Source organism: Anguilla rostrata, chromosome 7, assembly GCF_018555375.3.
Source record: "Anguilla rostrata isolate EN2019 chromosome 7, ASM1855537v3, whole genome shotgun sequence".
Lineage (NCBI taxonomy): Eukaryota > Metazoa > Chordata > Actinopteri > Anguilliformes > Anguillidae > Anguilla > Anguilla rostrata.
The window spans coordinates 43,544,584-43,571,892 of NC_057939.1; the positions used below are offsets into that span (position 1 = coordinate 43,544,584).

The 27,309-nt window shown below is 46.7% G+C and overlaps 3 protein-coding genes across 5 annotated transcripts in view; all 3 read left to right on the forward strand.

The window, feature by feature from the left end:
- The window catches only part of LOC135258644 (membrane-associated guanylate kinase, WW and PDZ domain-containing protein 2-like), a 34,377-nt gene extending 25,549 nt beyond the window's left edge, over nt 1-8,828 (forward strand). The window contains exons 13-20 of the mRNA XM_064342086.1: nt 1,109-1,144; nt 1,581-1,702; nt 2,653-2,845; nt 5,963-6,223; nt 7,191-7,376; nt 7,876-8,242; nt 8,369-8,493; nt 8,824-8,828. Coding sequence (XP_064198156.1) covers nt 1,109-1,144; nt 1,581-1,702; nt 2,653-2,845; nt 5,963-6,223; nt 7,191-7,376; nt 7,876-8,242; nt 8,369-8,493; nt 8,824-8,828 — 1,295 coding nt within the window. The remainder of the gene's footprint in view (nt 1-1,108; nt 1,145-1,580; nt 1,703-2,652; nt 2,846-5,962; nt 6,224-7,190; nt 7,377-7,875; nt 8,243-8,368; nt 8,494-8,823) is intronic.
- An 81-nt stretch (nt 8,829-8,909) lies between these two features.
- Nucleotides 8,910-15,309, forward strand: LOC135259776 (membrane-associated guanylate kinase, WW and PDZ domain-containing protein 2-like). Its single transcript, XM_064344505.1, has 3 exons — nt 8,910-9,075; nt 10,778-10,916; nt 13,143-15,309. The coding sequence occupies exons 1-3, from the start codon at nt 9,013-9,015 to the stop codon at nt 13,781-13,783; spliced, it is 843 nt and encodes a 280-aa protein (XP_064200575.1). The 5' UTR covers nt 8,910-9,012; the 3' UTR covers nt 13,784-15,309.
- Nucleotides 15,310-17,261: 1,952 nt separating this feature from the next.
- LOC135259777 (cell cycle regulator of non-homologous end joining-like) lies at nt 17,262-20,245 on the forward strand. 3 transcript variants are annotated; one of them, XM_064344506.1, is made up of 3 exons: nt 17,262-17,686; nt 17,828-17,933; nt 19,648-20,245. In XM_064344506.1, exons 1-3 carry the CDS (start codon nt 17,562-17,564, stop codon nt 20,011-20,013), a joined length of 597 nt encoding a protein of 198 aa, XP_064200576.1. In that variant the 5' UTR covers nt 17,262-17,561; the 3' UTR covers nt 20,014-20,245. The 3 variants fall into 3 exon arrangements, 2 of the variants coding, with proteins under 2 accessions (XP_064200576.1, XP_064200577.1); XM_064344507.1 differs by having other exon boundaries at nt 17,273-17,686; nt 19,654-20,245; XR_010331373.1 differs by having other exon boundaries at nt 17,277-17,686; nt 19,658-20,245.
- Nucleotides 20,246-27,309: the final 7,064 nt, after the last annotated feature.

The window sequence follows — 27,309 nt, forward strand, 5'->3', positions numbered from 1 at the left end:
AAGTGAGCAATTTCCTGAAAAAAGGCAAAACACAAAATCCCAGACGGGCCTTCTCTCCCTGAGATAAGCACAGTTGAAGGAGAGCAAGTGCTCTGTGTTCAGATGGAACCCTTTAAAACGAATTATGTAATCTATCCACAAACCCGGGGAAGGGTTTCAGTGATGCACTGAGTGTGCTCCTTTAGGGGGCACACACCAGCCTAATTAGCACTCAGAGAAGCTAGCCAGCCAGACGGCGTGTCCGTGGCCAGAATAGTCATCATCTCTTGGAGGTGGAGTTTTTTTTTTTTTCATTTTAGGTGCTACCTCTTCTGCGGGCTTCATGCGATAGATGAGCTTATTCGATTTATCAAAGATGAGTTCCCATTTTGCAGAAGCCCAGAGTCTGCAGTTATCTGGTGACTTGAGAACAAAGATCAAGTGTCTCTTGCAAGTCAGAGCTGAAGAGATGCCTTTGAGTGTTCATGTTCAGGGTGTTCGTACTCACAGTCTTAATATTCAGGGTGTTAATACTGACAGTGTTAATGTTCATGGTGTTAATGTTCATGGTGTTAATATTCAGGGAGTTAAAGCTCACACTGTTAATACTCACGGTGTTTATGTTCATGGTGTTAATGGTCATACTATTAATGGTCACAGCGTTGATGTTTACAGTGTTAATGTAACCATGTTAATTCTCACAGTGGTAATATTCAGGGTGTTAATGTTCACAGTGTTAATGCTCACGATGTTAATGTTCAAGGTGTTTATGTTCACTGTGTTAATTCTCACAGTGTTGATGTTCACAGTGTTAATTCTTACAATGTTAATATTCAGGGTGTCAATTTTCAGTGTTAATGCTCACAATGTTAATGTTCATGGTGTTACTGTTCACAGTGTTAATGCTCATGGTGTTAGTGTTCTGGGTGCTAACGTTCACAGTGTTAATTCTCACAGTTTTGAGGTTCACAGTGTTAATTCTCACAGTTTTGATGTTCACAGTGTTAATTCTCACGGTGCTAATATTCAGGGCCTCAGTTTTCACAGTGTTAATGCTCACGTGTTAATGTTCACAGTGTTAATGTTCACATATTAATGTTCACGGTACTTACTCGGTCTCTCTGTTCAGAACCTGGCCCACTAAACACTGCCGCTGGAATTGCTGGCAAGTACACCTGCATGCTCCACCCATCACTCCTACCTTTGTGTAACGTTTCGGTATTGTTTGCGCATTGTTTGCATACTGTTTGTGTTCGGTTTGTCTCACATTAGTTAGCTCACATGCATGTTTCCCGATCCCATCCTGGTTTCCTTTTCTGTCTTCTCTGCATTCATTTTTTTATTACTATATGATTTTGTATTAGACCCTGAGCTTCTCCTACACGTGTTAGCCGGTGTCCTGATTTAACCCCTGCACAGAGGCTGAAGCAGCGTTCTGATTGGCTTACCTGCAGTACCTGCACACTGGCGTCTTGCTGTTTTTTGTCATAATGTGAAGATGACGACGGGGGTGTGCGACAGAGGCGCGGGGTCCGCGAAACCGCGAGGCGTGTTCGGACTCCCGCTTTCCGTTCTGACGGGCGGTTCTTGTTCTGACCCAGCTTCAGGGCTGGAGTACCAGGAGCTGGAGGTGCACCTGAAGCGGCAGAAGTCCGGGTTTGGGTTTCGGATCCTTGGGGGTGATGAGGCGGGCCTCCCTGTGAGTCTGGAGACTTGTGACAAGGCTCGTATGGGACGGGTTCGAATCCCGCCGTTTTACTCACTAATCCCCGCGCCGCGCCGCGCTCACGTGACACCGAGGTCTGAATCTCACCATCTAACGCATTAATTACTCACACGAGGGCTGGGATCCCGCCATTTTGTTTCGCTAATCTCCCGCACACCACTCATTGCAGATGGGCCCTAATCCCTCGCACATTGCGAGAGAGGCTGCAACCGTTGTACGCTCAGTGTGAGAGTACTGTAAGCTAATGCTACACTTTACCGTTACAATGTAAGATAACGTTACACCGCTAGGTGTAGAACATTACCTAGTACGTTACACTGCTAGGTAATGTTCTACTGCTAGAAAATGTTATAGAATTAATGTTACATTGTAAGCTAAGTTTACACTTATTTAATGTTCCACTTGTAAATTCATTTTACACATTTAGTTGCTGATCCGTTGTTTCTTAATTTTACATATTTAGTTATTGTTGTTAATGTTATGCAAGGCTAATGTTCCAACCTGTGATCTGTGAAATGTAAAATAAAGCTGATTAGTGTGTATTAAGCACATATTTGTGCATATGTGTAAGCTATTATATGTATTTTCCCCTCTGATTACATTACATAACTGCCATTTAGCAGAGATTTTTATCTGGAGCGGCTTACACACAAATAAATTTGCACCGATTATACACTGTAGCAATTCAGGGCAAGTACCTCGTTCAAGGGTACAGTGGCCTGTAATTGATGTACCTGCAAATAAAAATTACTGTACTACCTTTAGGTTACAAGGCCAGTTCCTTACCCATCTTACTACACTGACACCCCAGTGGTATATTGATAAATTGTACATTGGCTTTATACACTCTCCCAGTATTCACTCCAACTTCTTGACCTGTCACATATGACCTGTGACCCCTGACCGCTGACCCTGCAGGGTGTGGTAACTGCGGTTTCCCTGAACAGATCCTGATTGGGGCGATCATCGAGAACAGTCCCGCGGACCGGGACGGGCGTCTGAAGCCGGGGGACGAGCTGGTGTCCGTGGACAGGATACCCGTGGCGGGACAGACGCACAGATACGTCATCGACCTGATGCACGCCGCCGCCCGCAACGGTCAGGTGACCATGACCGTGAGGAGGAGGGTCCAGTCTGCAGGTGAGCCGGCCCTGCACCTCCAAGCTGAGCTCTCTAACACAGAAGGCCTTACATGTGCCCTCTGACACAGGAGACCTTACCTGTGCCCTCTGACACAGGAGACCTTACCTGTGCCCTCTGACACAGGAGACCTTACCTGTGCCCTCTGACACAGAAGACCTTACCTGTGCCCTCTGACACAGGAGACCTTACCTGTGCTCCCTGACACAGAAGACCTTACATGTGCCCTCTGACACAGGAGACCTTACCTGTGCTCCCTGACACAGAAGACCTTACCTGTGCCCCCTGACACAGGAGACCTTACCTGTGCTCCCTGACACAGGAGACCTTACCTGTGCTCCCTAACACAGGAGACCTTATCTGTGCTCACTGACATAGGAGACCTTACCTGTGCTCCCTGACACAGGAGACCTTATCTGTGCTCACTGACACAGGAGACTGTGGAGGAAATCCTCTTCTTAGATTCAGTGGGTGAGTCGGCGATGTAAGAATAAAGACTAGAAATTATGATTTCTTCTAATAATCTTTTTATTCTCTTTCAATCAATAATCCTTTTCATGTACGTAGGCCTACGGGAGGTCTCCAGTACCATAAAGACACACTGAGAGCTTCCCTGAATTATGTTTTACATCCTCTTTATACAACCAGATCTCCTTCTACCATGATGTATCTTCCCTCTAAAACAACCAATCCCAGCCTAGGTCACACTTATGTTTCACCAGCTAGTTTAACAATAACTATTATATAATCTTCAGTTTTAATCAATGACAGATATTACACTACACACACTTACAGAGGTATGTATATGCATGACTTGAATAACAAGTATTTGTTCTCATGATTAACAATTGTTTAATCTTCCAGTTCCAAAGTGCATGCACTTTAAATGCATTCAGTACATGCTGTAATCCAAATGAAATATTTAACTCATATACACACCACCCTGTTCTAACGGACTATGTTAATATCATTACCATTGCTGTTATTACTTTGATTTTCATTCATTTATTTTAATAGAATATAATCTATACAATTACTAGATATAGCAAATTAGTTCTTTCTAGGTCGGTGTGTCCTTTCTCTTCTCTTGCAACTCAGAGGTCTTCTGCACAAGACTGTTTCCCAACATAAGTTACTTACAAAATTCCACTAAGTAAACGTTTACAATTTTCCTCCTGCAACTGGGGTTCAAAGATTCTCTAGGTCATATGCATCAGTGTACAAAGAGGCCACTGTCTGTCCTTAGTTACAAATTCTTAGACATAACACAGAACACCTGCTGTTCTTCATTGATCTTCACATAATCACATACATTTAACTATATTCTTAATCAATACAATCTTTAATAAGCAGAAATTTAAAAAACATTAAAAAGCACATAGGAGAAGCATACTTCCACAAGACCTTACCTGTGCCCCCTGACACATGAGACCTTACCTGTGCCCCCTGACACAGGAGACCTTACCTGTGCCCCCTGACACATGAGACCTTACCTGTGCCCCCTGACACAGGAGACCTTACCTGTGCCCCCTGACACAGGAGACCTTACCTGTGCCCCCTGACACAGGAGACCTTACCTGTGCTGCCTGACACAGGAGACCTTACTGTGCTCACTGACACAGGAGACCTTACCTGTGCTCACTGACACAGAAGACCTTACATGTACTCACTGTGCTAATGTGTGGAGCGTGTGACTGAACCTTCAGGCTGCTAATTAGCATTGTTGGGGATTATCTGCATGTGTCCCTGGAGGGTGCTGCTGGCATGAGCAATTCCTGCTGTGTGGTGATGAACAATCTTCTGCGGCTGCGTGCTGTGGTGCTCTTGCATTGGTCAGCCAGTAGGAGTCACTGTGGGTTCATCACACTCATTAATAATCTGGCAGTTCTGAGCTTTGTGAACCCAGGAACTCCCACCCACCCACTTTGTGAACCCAGGAACTCGCCCCCATGCTCATGTCTGACTCCCTCTCTTTGTGATCGGTACATCTGTGATTAGCCCCGTCTGCGATTGGTCGGCGGTCGGTATGCAACTGGCTCATGTGTAATAACCACGTATGCGATTGGCTCGCCCGCGTTTAGCCTGTCCGCGTTCGGCCTGCCAGTCTCCCTGTTGGCGGCGTGCCTTCGGTTCCTCAGCGGGGGTGGGGGGGGCGAGAGACGGAGTCCTCGACCCGCGTTCCGTCGGCCGCGGGCAGCTCATTAATCTCCCCGGGCGTAATGAGGTTTAGACAGGTCTGATTGGACGGATGTCTCTACTTCTCCCCGTCAGAGATCTTTTCTCCGATTTCCTGGCGCGGAGCCTTTTATGCGAGCGGGAGTTTTTTTTTTCCCCCGGCTCATGTTTTACCTGCATACGAATGAGCCGCGTCTGGGACTCGCCGGGGGGGGTCAGGCGAGGTGAAGGCTCGAAATAAAGACCGAACGAGCTGCGCTGAGCTGCGCTGAGCTGCGCGTGCGTGACTCAGGGGCCTTTTCGGGTGAAGCCAGTAAATAGAAATACGCTCGCTGCGCTGGAACTGCGACTGTCATGCTGCTGGGCACGTGATACAGCAGCTCCAAGCTGCTGATCTTAGATCACACACTGACGCACACGAAGACACACAATAACACACACACACACACACACACACGCATGCCCACACACACACACACATATACAGACGCCGACGCACACACACTGTAACACACAGTAACACACACACACATATACGCACACAAATGCACACGCACACTACAACACAGTTACACAGAAGCACAAACACACGTGCATGTATATACACATGCACACAGACAGTAACATGTACACTGTAACACACACACATATGCCTACTATAACACACAAACACACACGCACACTATAGCCTGCACATACACACATGCCAAATTAAATTGTGCTCCTGTTGCCCAAACGGCAGTAGGTGGTGTGTACAAGCAGTCTTTTTGACGTATGTTTCAACATTTTAATCTTAGTTTTTGAACATGTTAGGTCACATTTTAATTAAAACTCAGTCACAGAAAATGATCACTCATTAAGTGGGTCTTATGAAGCCCTATATGTCTAGCCCCTCCTCCTCTGCCCCACCCTGTGACACAGTGTCTCTGTCACCCCCTGCAGGTGAAGTGTGTCCAGAAAATGGGCGGAGCCCCGGCGCGTTGTCGACGCAACACAGCTCGCCGAGGAGCGAATTCGCAACGGCCACGTTTCCCAGCAGCGCCAGCGGTGCCCCTCCCCCGGCCCCCAGCTCCTCCCCCCCGGATCGGTTTCCTTCCCACAGCTTGCAGACCAGTGATGTCATCATCCACCGGAAAGAGAACGAGGGTTTTGGATTCGTCATAATCAGCTCACTGAACCGACCAGAGACCAGCGCCACTATCAGTGAGTGTTCACTACTCCCTACCAGAGAGCGCCACTATCAGTGAGTGTTCACTACTCCCTACCAGAGAGCGCCACTATCAGTGAGTGTTCACAACTCCCTATCAGAGAGCTCCACTATCAGTGAGTGTTCACTACTCCCTACCAGAGAACACTAATATCAGTGAGTGTTCACTACTCCCTACCAGAGAGCCCCACTATCAGTGAGTGTTCACTACTCCCTACCAGAGAGCACTACTATCAGTGAGTGTCCACTACTCCCTACCAGAGAGCCCCACTATCAGTGAGTGTTCACTACTCCCTACCAGAGAGCACTACTATCAGTGAGTGTCCACTACTCCCTACCAGAGAGCTCCACTATCAGTGAGTGTTCACTACTCCCTATCAGAGAACACTAATATCAGTGAGTGTTCACTACTCCCTACCAGAGAGCCCCACTATCAGTGAGTGTCCACTTCTCCCTACCAGAGAGCACTACTATCAGTGAGTGTTCACTACTCCCTACCAGAGAGCGCCACTATCAGTGAGTGTTCACTACTCCCCACCTGAGGCACTTTTGCTGTGGTAAATTGTAGCAATCCACATTATCTTTTGAATAATTATTGAGGACTAAGCTTCTGTATTTGAGGCTGGATCACAGGACTGGAACATGTAGAAGCACATTAGTGAGCGATGAGCCCTTTCTGTGTGATTCTCTGTTTGTACAGAAGCTGTGGAGTTCTCAGTAAAATATTCAGTAAAATGCATGGAACTTTTTTCTGTTCATACTTTGCTTACTGTCAATTATAAACTTACACAGGTAGCAGCCCTTAGTTATGGGGTAGACTGGAATATATCTTAGAGTAACACACTCGTGTGTACAACGTAGTGCTCAACTTCCTTCAGTGCATATCATTCACTCACTGGGCTTTCTGTGTGTGTGTGTGTGTTTGTGCGCGCGTGTTTGTGTGTGTGTGTGTCTCCCCTCCAGCTGTGCCCCATAAGATCGGCCGCATCATCGAGGGCAGCCCGGCCGATCGCTGTGGGAAGCTGAAGGTGGGGGACCGCATCCTGGCGGTGAACAGCCAGTCCATCATCAGCATGCCGCACGCCGACATCGTCAAGCTCATCAAGGACGCGGGGCTCAGCGTCACCCTGCACATCGTCCAGCAGGAAGGTGCGGATCTGCAGGACCCCTCCCTAAAATGGGGGGGGGGGTTTCTCTGACTCCTCTCTGAAGAGGAGTCTGTCTGAATCCTCTCTAAAGGGGAGTCTCTCTCACCCTTCACGAAAGAGGAATTTCTATAACCTCTCCCTAAAGCGGAATTTATCTAACCTCTCCCTATTGGGGAATCTCTCTAACTCCTCTCTAAAGGACAATTTGTCTTACCTCCCACTATAGGGGAATTTTTCTTACTCTTCCCTAAAGGGGAATCTCTCTTGACTACTTCCTAAGGGAAATATGTGTGAGATTATTTTGCTAAGGAGAATCTGTTATCATTTTGTTAGTGAGGAGAATCTGTGTGAGGCACTTTTTAAATGCAGATGGAGCCCATAGGAATGTGTGTCTCCAGCTGTGAGACTGAAGTATGGTGTAGTTCTTCTCTTATACTGTGTGTCTGTACCTCTTTTTGTCTGTACCTGTGTGTCTGCACATCTGTGTGTCTGTATTGCAGAGCTGCACAGCCCTCCCTCAGCACCCAGCTCTGAAAAGCAAAGCCCCATGGCCCAGCATCACAGTCCTGTAACCCAGCCGAGTCCTGTAGCACAGCCCAGCATAGTGACCCAAACCAGCACGGTCACCCAACCCAGCATGGTGACTCAACCCAGCATAATGACCCAACCCAGCACAGTGAGCCAACCCAGTGCGGTCACCCAACCCAGCACGGTGACCCAACCCAGCATGGTCACCCAACCCAGCACGATGACCCAACCCAGCACATTGACCCAGCAAAGCCCTGTTACCCAGGTCCCAACAGGCCCCGCCCCTGGTTCTGCCCCTGGCTCTGCCCCGCCTCCCCAGATCTACGCCCACGACAGCAGGTAAAGTAACCCACCCACCTGCCTCACCAGCCTCCCGGTGCATCGTGGGATATTACCATACACATTCCGGCAGTACGCTGCTTTCCGGTTTTGGCCTCCTGTAATTGGCCCGTTTGTCAGCTACAGGTCCGAGGTGAAAGCCAGGCAGGACGTGAAGCCAGACATCCGACAGCCGCCATTCACCGATTACCGACAGCCTCCGGTGGACTACAGACACCCTCCTGTGGCGGATTACCGTCAGCCCCCACCAGGCACACATCCGAGGACTACCGACAGCACCCCTGATGGACTTCACCAGAGCAGCACTCGCCTGATGACCCATTTCCCAATCCCAAGATTACGACAGTCTACAGGTATAAATGCTAGTGCACTACTGACCTCATTATACAGACACTATACACTACTTCAGGTAACAAGCCTACTACTGACCTTATACCACTGACACTATAAATGACTAGTGGTAAAAATCCTACTGCTGACCTCATAATACAGACATTATACACTACTGCAGGTAACAAGCCAACTACTGACCTCATACAATGTACACAACTGTGTATCTGCGTGTGTGAGTGTGCGCCTAGTATAGCAGTGTACATACCTGTATATGTCTGTGTGTGTGTGTGTGTGTGTGTGTGTGTATGAGCCACGTATAGCAGTGTACACACATCTATACCCGTGTGTCTCCCCAGGACTTTGACTACTTCACAGTGGATCTGGAGAAGAGCGTGAAGGGATTTGGGTTCAGCATCCGTGGGGGCAGGGAGTACAAGATGGACCTGTTCATCCTACGCCTGGCCGAAGATGGGCCCGCCATCCGCAACGGCAGAATGAGGGTACGCCGATGTCATTTCCTGTCACTGCAGGAAGTCCTGTTCTCCCAGCATGCTGCACTACCTCTGCATCCATTTCAGTTAATTAGGTAGTATTTTTCACAGGTCTGTTCCTTTGGATGGTCCTAATAAAACAGTCTTGTGAATAAGGGCTGGAAGGTATTTCTCTTGTAACTCTGAAGCAACGCCTCCACATTGTTTGTTTCATTCTGGGATTACTGACTTGAGAGAACTCTCTGAACGCTCCTTTTTTTCTCTTCTCTCTGAGAAATATCCTTCTTAACACAGTGGTGTCAAAGCCTAGCTTCCGTTCTTGCAGAGAGAACTTTTCCTGATGTTCAAGGAACAGTCTAAAATACTCATTTTCCACCCTAAACAATCAGTATGTTTGTGGAAGGGTTGCATCTTTGGCTTGAGTTAGAGCTGAACTGTTGATTACCTGACTTGTTTCTTCAGTGTAGGCTCAGGCAGAGAGGCAGAATATCTTGGGGTTTGTGGAACCAGCTGAGGGGATGTTGTGTGGATTTACTTTAAGCCCTGCAAGCCCCTGTCTCAGTCTTTTCTCATATCCCCTTTGTCTACTGAATGTGGATTTTCTTCAGTTCTGTTGATGAATTGGATTGAGAATTGGATGTTTATGAGGCGAACAGAAGCTTGTTCTCCATATCTCTGTAGCTCCAACCTGCCCCATTTCTCTCTACCTCCACCCTGCTCCATATCCATGTAGCTCCACCCTTCTCCATATCTCTCTACCTCCATCCTCCTCCATATCTCTCTACCTCCATCCTGCTCCATATCTCTCTACCCCCACCCTGCTCCATATCTCTGTAGCTCCACCCTGCTAATGAACAGCTGTCTCCACGGTGCATGCTACACCCAGACTCAGACGTCGCTCTGCATCAGTGATCAATACTTTTAAAGCTGGTGAAAATGTGAGGCGGCTCTCTCTGAAGGAGAACTGGCTCCTCATCCTGAAATGACCTTGATTCTGTCTGTAATGCCATCAATAAAGAGTCAAAGCAGTCAGATATGTGTACGTAATGCAGGTTCACTTCAGGCAAAATCATTATTTTTGCCAAGAATGTGTCTGCACGTCAGCGTTCCTTATGAAAGATTTAGCCGACCGCCGCGTTCCAGGAAATACCAGAGCACTCGTCCCTGAACCTGACATATTTTCATAATATTTTCATAATGGAGTGAGAGATCTGCGCAATGAGGTGATTGACATAATTGTTCTAAACGCGCGTTTGTGAATACAGCCAGCGGTGTGTGAAATGAGCGCCGGGGACTTGTCGGATGACCTCAGTGGGGGATGATAAAAGGCCAGTGTGTTCTGTCCCTAACCTCCACTCAGATTGCTGTAATAACACTTAATGGCCGGTTCTTCATCTTCCATTGTAACCCTTGCTCTCTCCCGAATTACCTCCCATTAACTGGGCCCAGTTACATTTATCCTGGTAATTGGTTTCTTCGTTTGGCGCTCTTGGCATAGGAAAGGCCTTTCAGCACGCAAGGCTAGCGTCGGCCGCGCTTGAGGGACGCATTAAAGATTATGAGCTTTTCCGGGGGCTGCCGGGTGGCTCACCCTGTTAAGGCGCTCTTCGAATGCGTGGACGCGTGTCCGGCCGCGGCTTTTCGATTGGCCGCGGCCCGGTCTCCGTGGCGACCGGCCCGCCTCCGTGACAGGCCGCGTTCTCTGCCGCAGGTGGGGGACCAGATCATCGAGATCAACGGGGAGACCACGCGCGAAATGACTCACGCCCGCGCCATCGAGCTCATCAAGTCCGGCGGGCGCCGGGTTCGACTGCTGCTGAAAAGGGGGACAGGCCAGGTCCCCGAATATGGTGGGTGGCCCCTCCTCCAAATCTAACCTGTTCTTGATGAACCTGCTTCCTTACATCTTGTTTCTGTCTCCTTTAATCAACCACACAGAACACTGTCTATTCAATAATAATATTACATACCTCTTTCACATTAATGTAGTACCTTCCTCTGCTTCTAGAATTTGTCTCTGTCAGTAATAATTTCTGTATAGAGCAGCTATTTTTCTTGACTAACAGTAGAGTGTGTCTGTGTCTGATTGACTGTGGGTTAACTAATAATTTGTCTAACAGTATACAGTATGTGTGTCTGATTGGCTGTGGTTTAAGTAATGGTTGGTCTTACAGTATGAGTGTGTCTGATTGACTGTGGGTTAACTCTAATGATTTGTCTAACAGTGTGCGTGCGCCTGATTGGCTGTGAGTTAACTGTAATAATTTGTCTAACGGTGTGCGTGCATCTGATTGGCTGCGAGTTAACTCTAATGATTTGTCTAGGCTGTTCCTCCGCTTCCTTTAGGAATGGTTCCTTCCAGCCTCTCCATGTGCATGAAAAGTGACAAGCATGGCTCACCCTATTTCTTCCTAATGGGCCACTCTAAAGACACGGTTTGTAAACACCGGCATGCATTCTTACTGTCCTAATGCTGTGTCCGCTGTTTGCTGTGGTTCTGGTTAACTGGGGTGTATTAGATGTGTGGAGAGGGGAGGGGGGTATGTAAGGGTTGTGGGGTGGCGGGTGGTGTTTTGGGGGTGTGTGCTGTGTTTCGTGAGGGTGTTGGGGGGGGGGGGTTGGGCATGAGGGGTGTGGTGTTTGGGGTGTGTGAGCTGTGGGGTAGAGCTGATTTGTCATCTCTGACCAGTCTCTCAGAAATGTAAATGTGCAATTATAAAGGTAAACAAGCCAGGCTTTTAAATAAGTCAGTGCCAAACTGGTGGTAGAGCAGGTTTTCCAGCTCTCTTATCAGCAGGAGTTTGATTGGTTGTCACTGTCTGGTTTCCTGGTCAGAACATTGGCTCCTCCTCCTTCTGCTTCTCACTGTGAAACAAATCTGACAGTGCTTCCAACGGGGGGCTGTGTTTCACACAACGTCCTGCAGCCTGGACCTGCTATTGTAGCCCTATTCAAAATAATCATCGATCAGCATTTTTATTTGATAGATTTTTTTTTTTTTAATAGACAATTACTGCACAGTATTGGTATTCAATGGTTAACATTGTCGTCCTGCACCCAGCACTCTTGTGCTGCAAGCGCTCTGGTCCTCAGCTCCTAATAGGCTTTTCTGGTAGATCCTTTGCACTGAAAGGGCGGTGTCCATGACAGGCCGCGGCAGAAAGGCTATCGGCGAGATGGCGGTATAATTTGAGTGGCCTCAGAGCTGGCGCGAAGATGAAGTGGAGGGCTTTAGCTAGCGGTCTCAGCTGCCGCCGTCTGTAAGCCCGCATTACGCCGAGCAGATATCGATCCGTTCCCTCACTCCGAGAACAGCGGCGCTGCTCTCTCAGTCCAGCCGTCACTCCGCCAAGGTCTCCGCCAGAACCCGAAAAACAGCAGCGTTACAGAGCCGGGCCGAGCGTCAATTTCGTTTCGATCCGGGAAGATTGAAGAACAAATCATGAATTTCAAATCACGAATTGAGTTTCAGTTCATTTCCTGTATTGATTAATTGAATTGTTCCTGAGACCCCCCTCCCTGGCTGGTGGGGGAGGGGGGGAGGGGGGTGGGGGGATCCTGTGCAAAGCCCCACAGAAACACAGCAGTCGTCTCATTGGCTCTCTTAAGCTGCTCCGGGGGGATTCCACACAGCTTCCTGTTTATTAATTAAGGCTTCAGGAAGTGACTGGGTGACAGGGGGGTTGGTCTTTCTAGGTGATGACATCATCAGCGTTTAAGGAAGAGGTAGAGAGCACTGTGTGTGTGTGTGTGTGTGTGTGTGTGTTTCAAAGCAAAAATGCTTATCTGAAATACTTTAACCCTTTGGATGCTGATAATATTTGAAAAGTATCCTGCAGGTCCTGAAAATTTAAATCTAAAAATGTTAAAATTAAAAATTATAAAATTATAAAATAACCAAAAACATATAATTATATGAAATGAGAATTTTTTGTTGTGTATTGGTAGATGCAGGTTTCGTTTAAAGTTTAATTAAACTGCAGGAATCGTATCTAAATGGTTCAAGTTATTCTTCTGGGCCAGGTGTAGACAGGTGACAGGTGACGCGCTCATTTACCTGTTTCCTTTTTTCTCAGTAGACAGCTCCGCCCCCCGAGACTCTCTCCCCTCAGCCTCCCCAAGCCTGTCGGAAGTAGCTCCGCCCCCCGACCATCTCCTGACCACGCCTTCGCCTTCATCTCATCCTCTGGCCCTGCCCCCCGACCCCGGCCACGCACCGCCCCCGGACGCAGTGCAGGAGGGCAGAGGCGAGCGCGCCCACAGCCCCGCCCAGGACCCGCCCGGATTGGGGAGGCAGGGCGGGAGTGGGCGGGGCCGGCACCGGGAGAGCGGGAGGTCCACCCGGAGAGGGGGAGGCGGGGCGGCGAGCGAGCAGCCGGGGGACCCCAAACCCCCGAAAGCCACCAGGGGGAGGTCCCAGGAGACGGCGGTCGCTGGAGAGGGCAACGTCGCCCCCTGCAGGGAGAGGAAGGAATCGACGCGGTCCCCGAAAGGCGCCGACGCCAGCCTGAACGGCGGCAGCGGTCGCCACGGCGCCGCGGAGCCGGCCCCGGACAGGCCTCGCCCCCCCCAGGCCGCCCGGAACGCCGGCGGCGGTGGCGGGATCGGCGGCACGGCCGGCCGGAAGGCCACCGTGTCCCCCGGCCCTTGGAAGATCCCGGGGTCCGACAAGCTGCCCAGCTCACTGCGGTCGGGACCCTCCACTGTGAGCAGATAACGGCGCAAGCCCGCCAACAGGGGGGCAGCGCTGCACCCCTCTGCCCCGCCGCCCCGCCCAGACACCCCTCCCCGCCCGCCCCCCCCGCAAACACACGCGCTCTCCATATTCCTCTTCTTTCGTCGTTGCTTTTCTTTCCTTAATCGAGGTTTTTATTTATGTTCCGCTTTAAATTATTTGTTTTCAATGAGATTACACCCGCCACCTTAAAGGAAAAGTTGGACGCGTCCACGAAAAAAACACAAGAAGAAGAAGAAAACGAACTGGACATGTAGCGTGATTGAGGGGGGGGGGGATGGGATGTTCGGCCCAAACGGAGGAACTTTATTTCTCCCGGTCTCCCGGAGGAAGAGCCCCTCGTTTGGCAGCGGTTGATATAGCGCCCAGCAGCCCGTCGGCACAGGAAACTGAGCTCAGCGTACCGGCGGAGTCACGACCATATCGCTTGCCACAGCCGTTTCTTTTCTTTGCGTGATGGAATGCGTTTTTATGAGGCGTGGCAGTGCTGGGGGGGGAGCAGGGGGGGGTCAAGAAAGAAAAGAGGAACTGAACAAAAGAGAATATTCATCAACAAACTGCCTTAAACCTGTACTGAAATAGCACTGACCTGGAAGATATCTCTAATCGTTCCGCTGACAATATAGATATATACATATATTATATATGTGAACGAGTATGTAAATACGATCATCTCTAAATATATCTGGGTGAGCTAGTGGTAGTTCTGAGACGTATGTGTTAGATCTGCTGCAGACACGTAAGGACACAGAGATCTGAAAACATCCATCTCTCCATAACCTGTGCGTTCTGTGATTCAGCTTCAGGTCAGTGTGGCATTATCTTGTTCAAACAAAAAAAAAAAAAACGACGACGAAAAAAAAAAAGAAAGACAAACTTGGTTTCTGAAGGTCCTCTCTTTCGTGTTCTCCCCGAGGTACTTCACGCGCCAAGCCACTGTGGAAGGGCGCTGTCTCATTGGCTGGACTGGAGAGGAGGATTGTGGGAGTGGGCGGGGCCGAGTGCCTTACAATGTAGTCTCGCGTGACGCTCGCGTGAAACGTCACGGTTCTCCAGGTCTGGAGTTCGAGGTCTTATGTCTGTAGAGCTGAAAGCTATACCCAGGCTGCTATTAGGTCAGACACAGTCAATGATACTGTGGTGGATGCTAATGTCAGTGTAAGTGTATTTTTATAACCACTCAACTCTTGTCTGTATTTTGTCCAGTACTTTTTGCGATGTATCTCTCTCCTCATGAGATCAAGTTGCACCAAAAAAAATATACGATATCATTTTGAAGGTCATTGTTTTTGACAGACATTGTTTGAGTACGTTTATATGTAGGCGGTAGTTTGTTTCTTGTTTCCTTCGCCTCCGGGCGAGGGAACCTTAGACCCCATGCATGAATGTGGAATTGCCGCGTAGCGTCTTAGCCCGGACGCAGTAGCTCCTCACAGCTGTCTTGTCCAAAACGGAGCCACAGGTAAGTTTCCTGCAGGTCCTGCGCTGTTAGAGAGAACCGGGGGGTGGGGGGGGGGGTGCCTTCACACACACCGAGGACAGCGCTTCGCCAAGCGGGCGGTGACAGAGCAGCGCGGGTCCTGGGCGTCTTCGAGTGCGGTCAGTCGACTGCTCGGTCACAGATCTGGGGGGTGGGGGGGTGGGCAGGAGAAGCAAACAAACTGAATTTGCTCAGACGATTATGATTTTATTCTCGTCGGTCCTCTAGGGGAACGTGCACCGCGGCTGTCGATGCAGTTTTCTCGGCTTCCGTCACGGTTGGCTGCTTTCACCCAGCGCGTTCGCGATGAACTCGTTTTACATCCCAAAGGCACGTGCATCTTGTCTTGAGATTTATTACCAACAATTTATCTTTTCGTGACGTCATTTCAGTTCAGCTTTCATTGAAAACTATTGACCCTCCCACTTAAGAAATTCTAGAGATCCCTTGAAAAAAATGAGTAAATTATGTTGTTTTCACCAATTGGTCACCAGTTGGTAAACCTCGCCGTATCTTGCCGTTTGATGAGTAAATATCCTTTCAGCTGTAGATTCCTGTCAGCTCATTGCACGCTAAGACCAGGAAAGTTGAGAACGCAGATGCAGTTTTGACTGTGACTGAACGCGATCTGAACTGACGTAGAGACACGGCTTCAAGCCGAAGAGTACATTTTCTGCACATTGCACTAACCGGGAGGCAGAAAAGGAAGCTGTTTGAACAAGCATTTCCGCTTTGAGCTCGTTTGAAATTACTCGATCCATTTAGAGTACAATTTGCATACAAGCATCATAAATATTTAGAACAGAGTAAATCGGACAAGGGTACACCTGATTTTAAACAGTTACCTGAGAACTGTGCTGTACGGGAGAGCTGACTGGGTGTGGTAATGACTCTTTTCCGCCTCGTTATTTTTATGTACAAGAGGCAGGAGGGTTAGGCATTGGGCTTAGAGGGTACCGTCGGCATTGGCGACCAGAGCGGATTTCTGCCAGCTGTAAGTATTTTTATACGAAGTAGGAATAAACACCCTGTGGAAGGTGGCACGTTCATGAACCCCCCCCATTCAGAACAATATGACTGTGTTCGCTGTGTATTTACCCTGTACAGCTGTATCTCTATAAATATAATTACATGTATTATTAATAGTCACAAAGACTGTAAGTGAGCAACTATTTTTATGAAATGCAACATAATGGATATATTAACTTTTGCAGAAATCTTGTTTACTGTATGATACCCTGAAATAACGTCAAATAAAATCTTGACGCCATCAAAAAAAAAAAAAAAAAAAAATTCATATTAGAACGTGTGTGGATTTGTTATTGTGTTTTTTTGAAACCGTCATTGACCCAAAAGAACAAACACACTTTCCCCCTGAAGCCCTTGCACTACAATAGAGCGGGTCCATGCTGTGGCCAGTCTGTGATGGTGACTGGGAGTTTAGAGAGTGAGTGAATCACCCCCCCCCCCCCCCCAGACACCACCCTGCTTCTCGCTGGGCGCTCGTCCGGGCTGCCTGCTCCTGTTACGATGGCAGTCCTGGGCCCTCCTCCTTTCCCTCAATGCGCTTGGAGGCTGCAGAGCTTTGGTCTAGTTAGCCCGTCCTCTCATCACTGGACCCCAAAGCCCAACACTGTATCCCCAAACTGACTGAACCCCAAAAGCAAACCATAACTGTATAATGTGTTTGTATTTAACGTACAATCCTTTTTCGATAATGAACCGGCTGACCGTTTTTTCTAAAGTTCAGTATTTTAGTCAGATATCACAGCATTATTCAGTAGATTCAGTCCCTGCACTTGTGTACAGTCTCTGAACCATTCCGATGTATTTTAATTACTGCATGACACAGCTGTGAATGTGCAATATAAAGATGATGCTTTGCAGATCAATAGACAACAGTCATTAAATAAAAAACACCAAAACAAATACCTGTAGTGGTTTTAAAACCAGCGCAGCCTATTTTTATTCCGAAACACAGATTTTATCTCGGACTTGGAATGTACAGGATGGGGTGACATTTTACTTCTGTCATTCATACCGACCCAGGTTGTTTCGGTATGAATCTGTTCGTTGGAGATTTCAGATCTCGTAAATCCTCCGTGAAGAGGAAGCCTCCAGTCCAGAAGAGGGCGCACTACGACAGAATGAACAGCGATTTTCCGCACAGGTTTTGTAACAACAGGAAACAGGTAATGCTTCTGGTTGTTGTAGTTATTAATAAGCCCAAACTTGCGGCAGTATCTCTATGGGCCGAAGTTGTGTTTTTTGTGCGCAGATATGAGCGACAAGCGCCGGGATCTTCCATCCTGGATGCTAGGGGGAGACGCGAAGCGAAACGAGAAAGGAGAGTTCCGAAAGAGTGTGCGAACACTGGAAAAAAAGAAAAGAACAGGAGTCCAGAGGTTGGTCTGCAGTTTGCTGAGCGGTGTTTTTGTAACCTGTTTGTAAATAGATAACCGATTGTGCAGTTTGTTGACAGTTTAGTCAATTATTTGCTTTTATGAGGCAGTTTGTGAACCGCAAGTATGTTTGTCTGAATCCAGGGAGACGCTGTATTTCATGAACGAGGCTGAGCTCGTTGACGCAGCGTTGAGAGTTCTGACTGAAGGAGGTGGGGGGAACCCTGGAACTGGAACCCGCGCGCTGCAGGTTAGTCATCGCAAGTACAGTAGATGGCCGTTGGCTTACTACAGTGGTAATGAACCCTCTTCCTGTAAATCATCTGTCCTGTCGGTTTTCATTCCAACCCTTACAAACCCACATCTCATTCAATAGCTAGAGAGCTTGTTGTGCTGCTAATTAGTAGAATGTGTGCACATTTAGGGTTGGAATAAAAACCTGCAGAATGGCAGATCTCCAGGAACTTACTATGAGTTTGAGACTCAACCTACTTTAATGGCATACTGTGCAGGATTTTTTATTTATTTTTGCCATTCTGTGGTCCTGTGTTTACAATAAAAGAAGTTTCCTCCTCTGTCTTCAACCCCACCCACTCACCCCTACTTTGGCCTTCTAGCTACCTAACATACTTCGCTGGGTAGCTAGAGGTAACATTATTTACAGGCCCAACAGATGAGGCTTGTTTGAGATTAGCTAGGCCTGCGCAGTTCTGACCACCACCTTGCCAAGTGCACTGTATGTTAGAATTTTGTCAGACTTGCTCTGGAAATCCGACTGCGCCAGCCACGGAAATCTCACGGGAGCGAGGCGGCGCTCGCAGTTTTCAGGGCTAGGCGACGCAGTTGCTCTCCACCGACTGCACAACTTCATGCATGATGGGAAACAACTTGCTCTGGTTTGAGCGAAGCGCCTATTGGCTCAGAAAAGCTGTTACCACCCTACAAGGAAGTTATGAGGCTTCTGTCTTATCCATCATTATTTTTATCAGAGTACTGACATTCACAATTGAACGCTATACACATTCCTCATAAATGCTGTCTTAAACATCTCTGCAATGGAGTTTATATCGAAATAACTGTATCAAAACCCCTGTGTAAAATATGAGAAAGTAATTAGAAAAAGCTCTTGATACACAAACTCCTGTATCCAATAATAATAATAATAATAATAATAATAAATGAAGGGTTGATTCACATCAATTTGTAGTGAGTGTTATAGTATTTCTAGCTGTTCTCGTACACCCCCAGTAAACCAAAGAATAATTAGCTGGCCAAACATTATCAGTGGTCTCAAAATTATAATTAGCCAAAATTGCCAGATGTAGTGGGACTTCTATTGCATCCACTTCATCGGCAAAAAAAAGCGAACGTGATATCTGCCATTGCTAGACGAGGCGAGCAGGCTAGTCAACCAAGAAGTGTCCCGACTTTTTGACTCCTCTCCCGACTGCAAACGGCTACTCTCGCCTGTTTTTGAGGCGAGCCAAAAGTCATCTCAAACAAGCCTATAGTAAGCCAACTCTGTGTTGCTTTTCATCCCATTGACGAACCGCAGCTGACACCACTGAGGAAAAGCAGTTCCTAGGTTAACTCTAGTTAACTGAAGCCCTGTCAGCTTGTCTTTTTGCCTTGCTGTATTCTGGGCTTCACCACAGCCATTGCAGCAGCTCGCTAGCTAACAACAAACACTACACTGAAATCTGATCTCAAATCACAGGCTCTGTAGCCACACTCACCCTCCCCACACAGAAAAGAGTGCCACACCCAGAAACGTCCCAAACACATTTTCGATTCAACAAATAAAGGTAAACATGCACAAATTTGTCCCAGTCCCAGTTCATCATAGATACGCCTTGGCATAGTTATTGTATAATATTTTTGAGGTAAACGTCCTGCGTAGTATGCCTTTAATGTGCTACACGATTAATTAATTAGTGATCTTTTCTGTTGTGGACTATATTCACCATAAGACAGAGGCAGAACAGAATACGCGAGAGTGTCTGGCGAAGACAAACGGCGACTCTATAAAGAGAAAAAAGCAACTGATGTTTGAATCGGACACGGAGGAGGAATCGTCGGACCGCGAATTAAGCAAGGAAACGTGCATCTCCGAGACGGATCCGGAGGACTTGGCGGAGAAGGCAACGCTGCCTTACGCGCCGGCGCTGGAGCGCGGAGAACGAGGCGCGGAGGGCGCGGCGGAGCGGGACGCCGAGGAGCCGGCCCTCCCCGGCCGCGGCGTCGCCCCAGAGCCGGACCGAGGGAGCGCCTCTCCGGGGGCCTCGGACGACGAAGCTCTCCGCCTCGTGAGGGAAATCTTCTTCACGTGAACGGCTGTCGTGAGAATCGCTGACCAGCGTGACCGCACACCTGGTCGTGCGGGTAATAAAGCTCACAGACAGAATGGCTAGCTGACTGTGTGTGTGTGAGAGAGAGAGAGAAAGAGAAAGCAAGAGAGAGAAAGAGAAAGAGAGACGACCAATACTGGAGACACTAATGGATGGAAAACCGAAACACTGCCTGAACACTGACACTAACGTTGAATAAAAGTAGTGAACAACAGTCTTGTTCTGGTCTGAGTGATGTCCAGGGTTTGAGGTCAACTTTTCCTGGGATTTTGAGATGAATTTAATTTCTCTCGTTGACCACATTCCTAGAGTTTGAGTGGATGAATGATTGTGCCAAAGGTGAATGGGACATGTACGCCCCCCCCTTACACACTCTCTAATTAAACTAGTGACTCATCTAACAGGTCATCAAAAACACATCTTTATTTGTAATTATATTAAAATACACAGATCTGAAATGCTATAAGGCTTTCGTGGAAAAGGGTAGGCTTGAGAATCTTGAGGTATGATTGATTCATTGGCTGAAACTGAAGCAAACGGTACATCCTCCAGCGACCCCTCCCCCCTCACACAGCGGATCCAGCGGGATCCCTCCGTCTCTGTCTCTGTCTCTGTCTCTGTCTGTTAAGTCTGTGCATGCTCTCCCAGCAGAGAGCGGCTGCCACGCCCATCTCCACGCACGTGCACACACTGTTGGCGATCGCCGTGGCGAACCCCGGCAGCAGGACCAGGTTCCCGTATCCCACGACGGAAGAGGCGACGGCGACCAGCGCCAACGTGGCGGCGAGGGCCTGGCCGGCAGCGCTGAGGCGCAGGGCGTCGGCGTCCGGCAGGCGCGCGCCGAACAGGAAGCTGAGCCCGGCGAAGAGCGTGAGTGGCAGGGGGGCGTAGGAGCAGAACGCCACCGCGTCGCAGACCGCCGCGTTGCCGGAGATGGGGGTGCACTCCACTCGGTCGTCCTGCCCCATCATGCACACCAGGTTGGGCCCCACCGCCAGGCCCCCGTCCCATTTCGGGAAGAGGGAGACGAACAGCTGAGCGCAAATGACCAGTTGCAGCGTCACCACGGCTGCGGCGATGCAGTGGCCTGGACCCTCCGTTTTCATGGCTCCGCGATTGGCTGGGGAAATCGCGGTGGCGTCCGCTAAAACCAGAAGAGGGGTGGAGCATCAAGGTCGATCGGGAACGGTGCAGAAATGCAAAAGCTGATCCGAGCATGCCGTCATTGCACCTTTTCGCCATTTTGCTAAGCGTTGGTGAACATGTTCAACAATATTTTTGTATTGTGCATTCAGCACGAATGCTTTTTCAATGTATTATTGGCTCCACACGCTATCAGTACAGACTTGTCTAGTTCTTGATAGTTATATCTGACACGCATCCGCAAAGATGGCCACACTGATGACTTGCATCTCTCGACAGCCTCAGTCAATGAGTTAGAGTCACAGAGCGCAATTTAAATAATGAAAATCTCCAGTAAACCTACATGACCCCAGCATGATGCACGGAAGTTGGACAGAATTAGTAATATGGCCTTACTGAACGTAATATTTCTGACAAACAAGATGTAATGTAGTAAAATATAGTCATATCTGAAAACAAATTGCACTTCATGTTTCTTGTTGAGAATTGGCTTGGCGCCATTCTCCTTCTTTTCATTGTATATGCTGCCCTTGGGTAGCATCATTAGACAACACAATGTCAACTTTCATAGCTACGCAGTTGACACGCAATTACACGTTTCTCTAAAGCCAAATGGTCCTGATGCCCTGCGTTCCCTGTTTACTTGTATGTCTGCAATCAATAAATTAATGAATAATAATCTTTAAATTAAAAGACAAATGCTTTTAGTTGGACCCAAAACCAAGAGACATTATTTTAAATAATGTGGATGACGTGAGGAGTGAAGGTGTAATTTTACATTACCAAGGCGACCAAACCTACTTTCTTTCACTTAAGAAATATCACCAAATTACAACCATTGTTAACTCAAAGGACACTGAGAAGTTGATTCGTGCTCTCAATTTCATGTAGACTGGATTACTGTAATGGTCTTTTTACCTGTCTGCCAAAGAAAATTCATTAAAAGATTCCAACTTCTTCAGAACTCAATGGGTCTCATTAACGAAACGTGCAGGATTACATTTGATCGTAAATTGTGTGCAAGAACGTTTCCAACATTTCGGCATGAATATATATATCTAAATTTGTTCAATACTGTTTCCTTATGCTAATCACATGAACAGGTTTGCCCATAAATATTTAGAAACAGTCGGCCTTCATTATCTGATGCACTCATATGCACTAAAACAAAGGTCTGCACGTGTCATGAATCCCATTGCTTTTTCGTGGGAACATTTTTTTTGTGAATGAGGCCCAGTGTAAAACTTATGTAAATCACTCTGAGTAGTATCGTGTATGAAAGGTGCCATAGAAGTTCATTATTATTATTATTATTATTATTATTATTATTATGTCCGGAATCATCAACTTTCCGTACTGCATTGTCACTGTCGCCTTGATTTCACTTTCGTTATTACGTTGTTTACCAGCCAATTTTCACCAATGCGATGTGGATTGAATGTGTTCGAAAACAGAATTGATTTTCTCTTTACACGACCTAGCAGAACGTACGGAATAAGTTATAGGCTACATAATTTACCGACAATTGATAAAATGTTATAACTTAAATATTTTAAGAAAGGAAGTAGGCATGAAATGACCAAACCCATTAATATAAGTTAAATCACAAGAATTGTCATGCTGAAAAAAGCAAGGAAATCACTGGACTAAATTACTTTAAATTATTTGCGATAAGAGTGCAGGTTATTTAAAGTAATGAAAATGTACTTACCTCCTATGCTTAAATCGATAATGTAGCTGATTCCTCTAGACGTGACCTTCCCCTAGAAGTTTTTTTAGTTTCTAGTTGCTCTGCAGTTTTGGCTGCGATAAGACACCGCCTCCTGATTAATTATGCAGACAGCTGGTTGAGAAAATCGCAAAAATTAAAAAAAACTGCGTCAGTCACGGTCAGGTGTGCTTGCCATTTGCAACCTTAGTAGATGTGTCATTATGAAACTGAATCAGGTGGCACGGTTGTTTTGCTCTCTTATTAATACACGTGATTTACTGGAACCCATTTAAAACACAGAAATCTCTTGAATTTATCACTGCCGAGTGACTATAGAAACATGTCGTCGGGCGTGTTTTTATTTAAATGTCTACGATGAACGCTAAAGTAAATGTGAAATTCCAGCTCGTATAATTTCTCAGTTATATATTATCATTGTGGAACCGATTTTGAAAAAGTGTTCGCTCTTGTATTTCTTCGAGTCAGTGAAAACGGATTATTTGTTTTTATCAGTTACACTAAGTGTAATTACGTGTTAATTTGTTTTCGGTAATCTCTCAAATTATTGAAAGAAATCATTCCCGCTTTCGCTTTCGTTTTCGTTAAAACCAATCAGGGTGCAGAACTGCACCTTCTCCAGTAGGGGACGCACGCCACCGTATTATTAACGTCCAACGAGAATGTTGTATATACATATATTGAACATAGTCATAATCTGTTTATTAATACTAGCTGACATGACTCAAGAAATTTAATCACAGTTCATATTGATATATGAATTGATTTTAGGTGGATAAATATTTTGTAGCGCAGAGCAGCATGATATTGATAATAATGTGTGCTTGTGATGGACAGTTAGTCTGCCTGCCCCTGTGTAGGCCATGTGATGTCACAGCATGGCAAACTGAGAATGAGCGAAATCCAGAGATTAAAGAATGCAGACAAACACTCTGTCTGAAGTTCGCTGCCCAAAGCTGTGCAGTGTTGCATAAGATGGCATCATAATACCACTCCAGTGTATAATTCTGTCCCCCCTGCAGAGCTTATCAGTAAATCAGCCAAAGAGTTCAGAACAGCAGGAAGACATAGACATTTGTCTCCTCTGGCATCCTGATCAAGAGGAAGTGCTTTTCTCACTTCGGAATTTATAATGCCATATACTTACATGTCTAACAGTAGACACACTATAATCAAACATAAATAGAACACTGTGTGTGTGTGTGTTTGTGTACGTGCGTGCGTTCGTGTGTGTGTGTAGTTTGTTTTCTCTCTTGGTCTGAAACGTAAAAGTTGTGGAAGCCCATGCCTGTTGAAGGTACATTACAGGTAAATCCTGTGCTCTAGAAGAAGGCAACTGTCAGACCACAATTTCCAAAGACTCGGGGCTGGGTAAGGGCGTCGTCACACTCATCTACACAAGTTGTTACGTCCTTTTGCACATTTGTGCCTCTCCCAGCCTTCCTGTCTGGCTGCATCCGAGCCTGCATCCGAACCTGACTGGTTGCAGACAACCGACACCTATGTCAATGGACCCAGAAACAATAAAATGCATGCCCTGTTCCCAGACAGATTCTTTACTCCAGGCCACCACTAGTAGTGCCGAATGTGAGGAACAGTTGGAGTCTTGCCAGGAGTTTTGCCCATACATTCAGAAGTGTTCAAAACATATTTATGTTTTGTTTGTAAGCATATCTGAATAGGAAACTGAGGACTCTGAAGACTATGATTTGCTGTCTTGGTCTTTTTTTTCTTTTGTTTTTTTTTTGGTAATCAAATTCGCTAACAATAATGTCAGAAGTAAGCATACTTGGATTTGTTTTAGTTTTGTGCTACTTTGTATTTTATATAGTCTTCCTCCTATTACCCCCCAGGCACTGGTATCATTCTTTCCTTTGTGTGCAAACACACATGCACACACACACAAACACACACACAGTCTCACACTTTTTAGGTTCACCTCTGAGCAGTCCAGCCTGTTTTGATCTGCAGCCCCAGTAAGCACTGACTGTTCTCGCAGGTTTCTGTGCTTTGATCAATATTTCCTGATTTACCTGTTTGAAAAGAGGCTGATCCCTACAGGGCTGCAGACTGAGTGGCAGGACTTCCGCTTTCCAAGTGCTCGCAAATATGTCTAATGTTTAACATACAATAAAAACCTATCTACTGGAAATATTGACTCTTATTGGTCCATAATCCTGGTCATACGAACAGTGCAAGGACGTGCTTCAAACTGTTAGCTTTTACCTTCTGAGAAATCGTATCTGGTTTGAAAAAAATGTGCTAGGGCAGAACACAGTAATTGTACAGAATGAATTTCTCTGGCTCCCGTCCAAAGGCTTGCACCTGGAGCAGGTTCATTGCAGGTCTCCTCCTCCCCTTCCTTTCTCACACCCCCCTCCTCCCACCCCCCACCCCCTCCTCCCATAATAAACCCTTGAAGGCTCTGTCATTAGGTTGGGCTAAAACATTCCTCTGCACCTCCTTCCTGCTTCCTGAAGAAGAAGAGGTACAACAGCAGTGTCCTACCAGGGAGTCGAACCTGTAACCTATCAGTTACAGGCCCAGTTTCCTTAACTACACCGCCGCCCCAGTTTCCAGGAGTTTGGCTTGATCATCTGTAGAGATCCGGATATAATAAAATCAAACCAACTCAACTGGGTTTTTGTTTTGAACAATATCTATTGGGACAGCCTGCTATTAAATTGCACTACAATAGAAAAAAAGGTGTGAATAAATGCCTATAAAGATACAAATGCTTGTCATTAGGGTGGTACCCAATAGGTACATAAAATTGTACCCCTAGCCAGCAATACATAATTAATTTGTACCTTTTTGCTTGTAAAAGGTACCTATTAGTACCCAAATAGAACATTAGTGTACTTACAGGGTACATTTAGCAAATGTGTTCCCTAAAGAACAAAAATGTACCTCCACTGTACCTTTATTTCTGAGAGTGTATATAAAATAACATTGATTACTTGATATTGAATAATGAGGGTTGCCATATATATTGTCCCTTAGCGTTGTTTTCAACTGCAGGTGTAGAATGTGGGGACAGTTTGTAACAAGTTTGGTTCTGAAACATGAGTCCATGTGAGGCAGTTGCAGATCTGAGGGTCAGGTCAGCCAGTTAACAGCTCTTTGAAAATGACGTAAACAGGTTCCACAAAGGCACGCATGAGAAATGCAAAAAGGTCTCAGGTGAGCAGAGTCACCCCAGTGTTGGAATGCTGCTTCTCGTTTTTCAGGTCTGTTGTGAGTGACATTGTTCTGAGGAGCACATTCCTGTACTGTGATCACACAGCACCTGCGATTGTCATCAGAATGCAGATTCCCCGGCTCTCCGCGTCAGTGTGCGTTTAATTCCCGTCTCATCTCAGGTCACAGCGATCCTCCGCAGATACTTGAAATACGACTCATTGTGTGTTGAGGTGACAGTTTAAGGCAGGGGTGTCTAACTGAAGACATGTGGGGCCATAGTGTCTGCCGGCATTTGTGGTTTTCCTTTCAACTGGCCTTAGTTAAGACTTAGAGAACAAGGTATGTGGGTACTTCACCCTTCAGGACTGGATTCCGACACCTGTGGTTTAACTATTATTCCATGGGACCATGTCACACCATTGTGACCAGTGGTTCACTATCTCAGCATAACAATTCCCATCATCTGTTATGGTTGAGGATGAATCTCCGTAACAGTGCTTGCAAATAATGAACGCTGTGGAATTATGGGTCAACAAGTGCATAAATGTGTTCATATACGTAATATACGCTCTGGATGAATCCTCTGACACTCCTTATGAGTCACACGAATGTACGATGACTAAAGGGACATTAGCATTTTATATGCATTGTTCACGATTGACTCAAGTGGTTGTCTTGATGTGTTCCTCTGGATAGGGGTAACATGAACAGACTAGTTTATCTGATCCCTTAATGCAAATAGTCTCTTTGCGTTTTGTCACTGGTGATGTGGTTTTCCTGTTTTCATATCGCCAACAGATGTTGTCAACGAAATATAGCCTGACCACAAGCGCCGTAGCCCATGTGTGTCTGAAAAAAACCGATAGCCTAATAGGCTATGGCAAATTAAGTGACAACGTTCCTTTGAAATGCTTAAGAGAAACGGAGAATTTAGCTTTTTTCACGCGTTGAAGAGTAGCCTATCATAATGTACAGATGCTGGAATGCCGTGTGTCGTGGGAAACCACTCATATAGGCCTATTAAATGTGAATGTTAATGTCTCCCTTATTGCCTAATCATCAAAATCAACCAAAAAAAAAAAAAAAAACACTGAATGAGAACGAAAGATTGCGCAGATTACATTTTTTGGCGATACTGTAATTAGTTCCGAGAAGTTAAGACACACGCTTTTCGTGTGTAACAAGGGTGTGCCCTCTTAAATTAACGTAGAAGGCGCGCACGC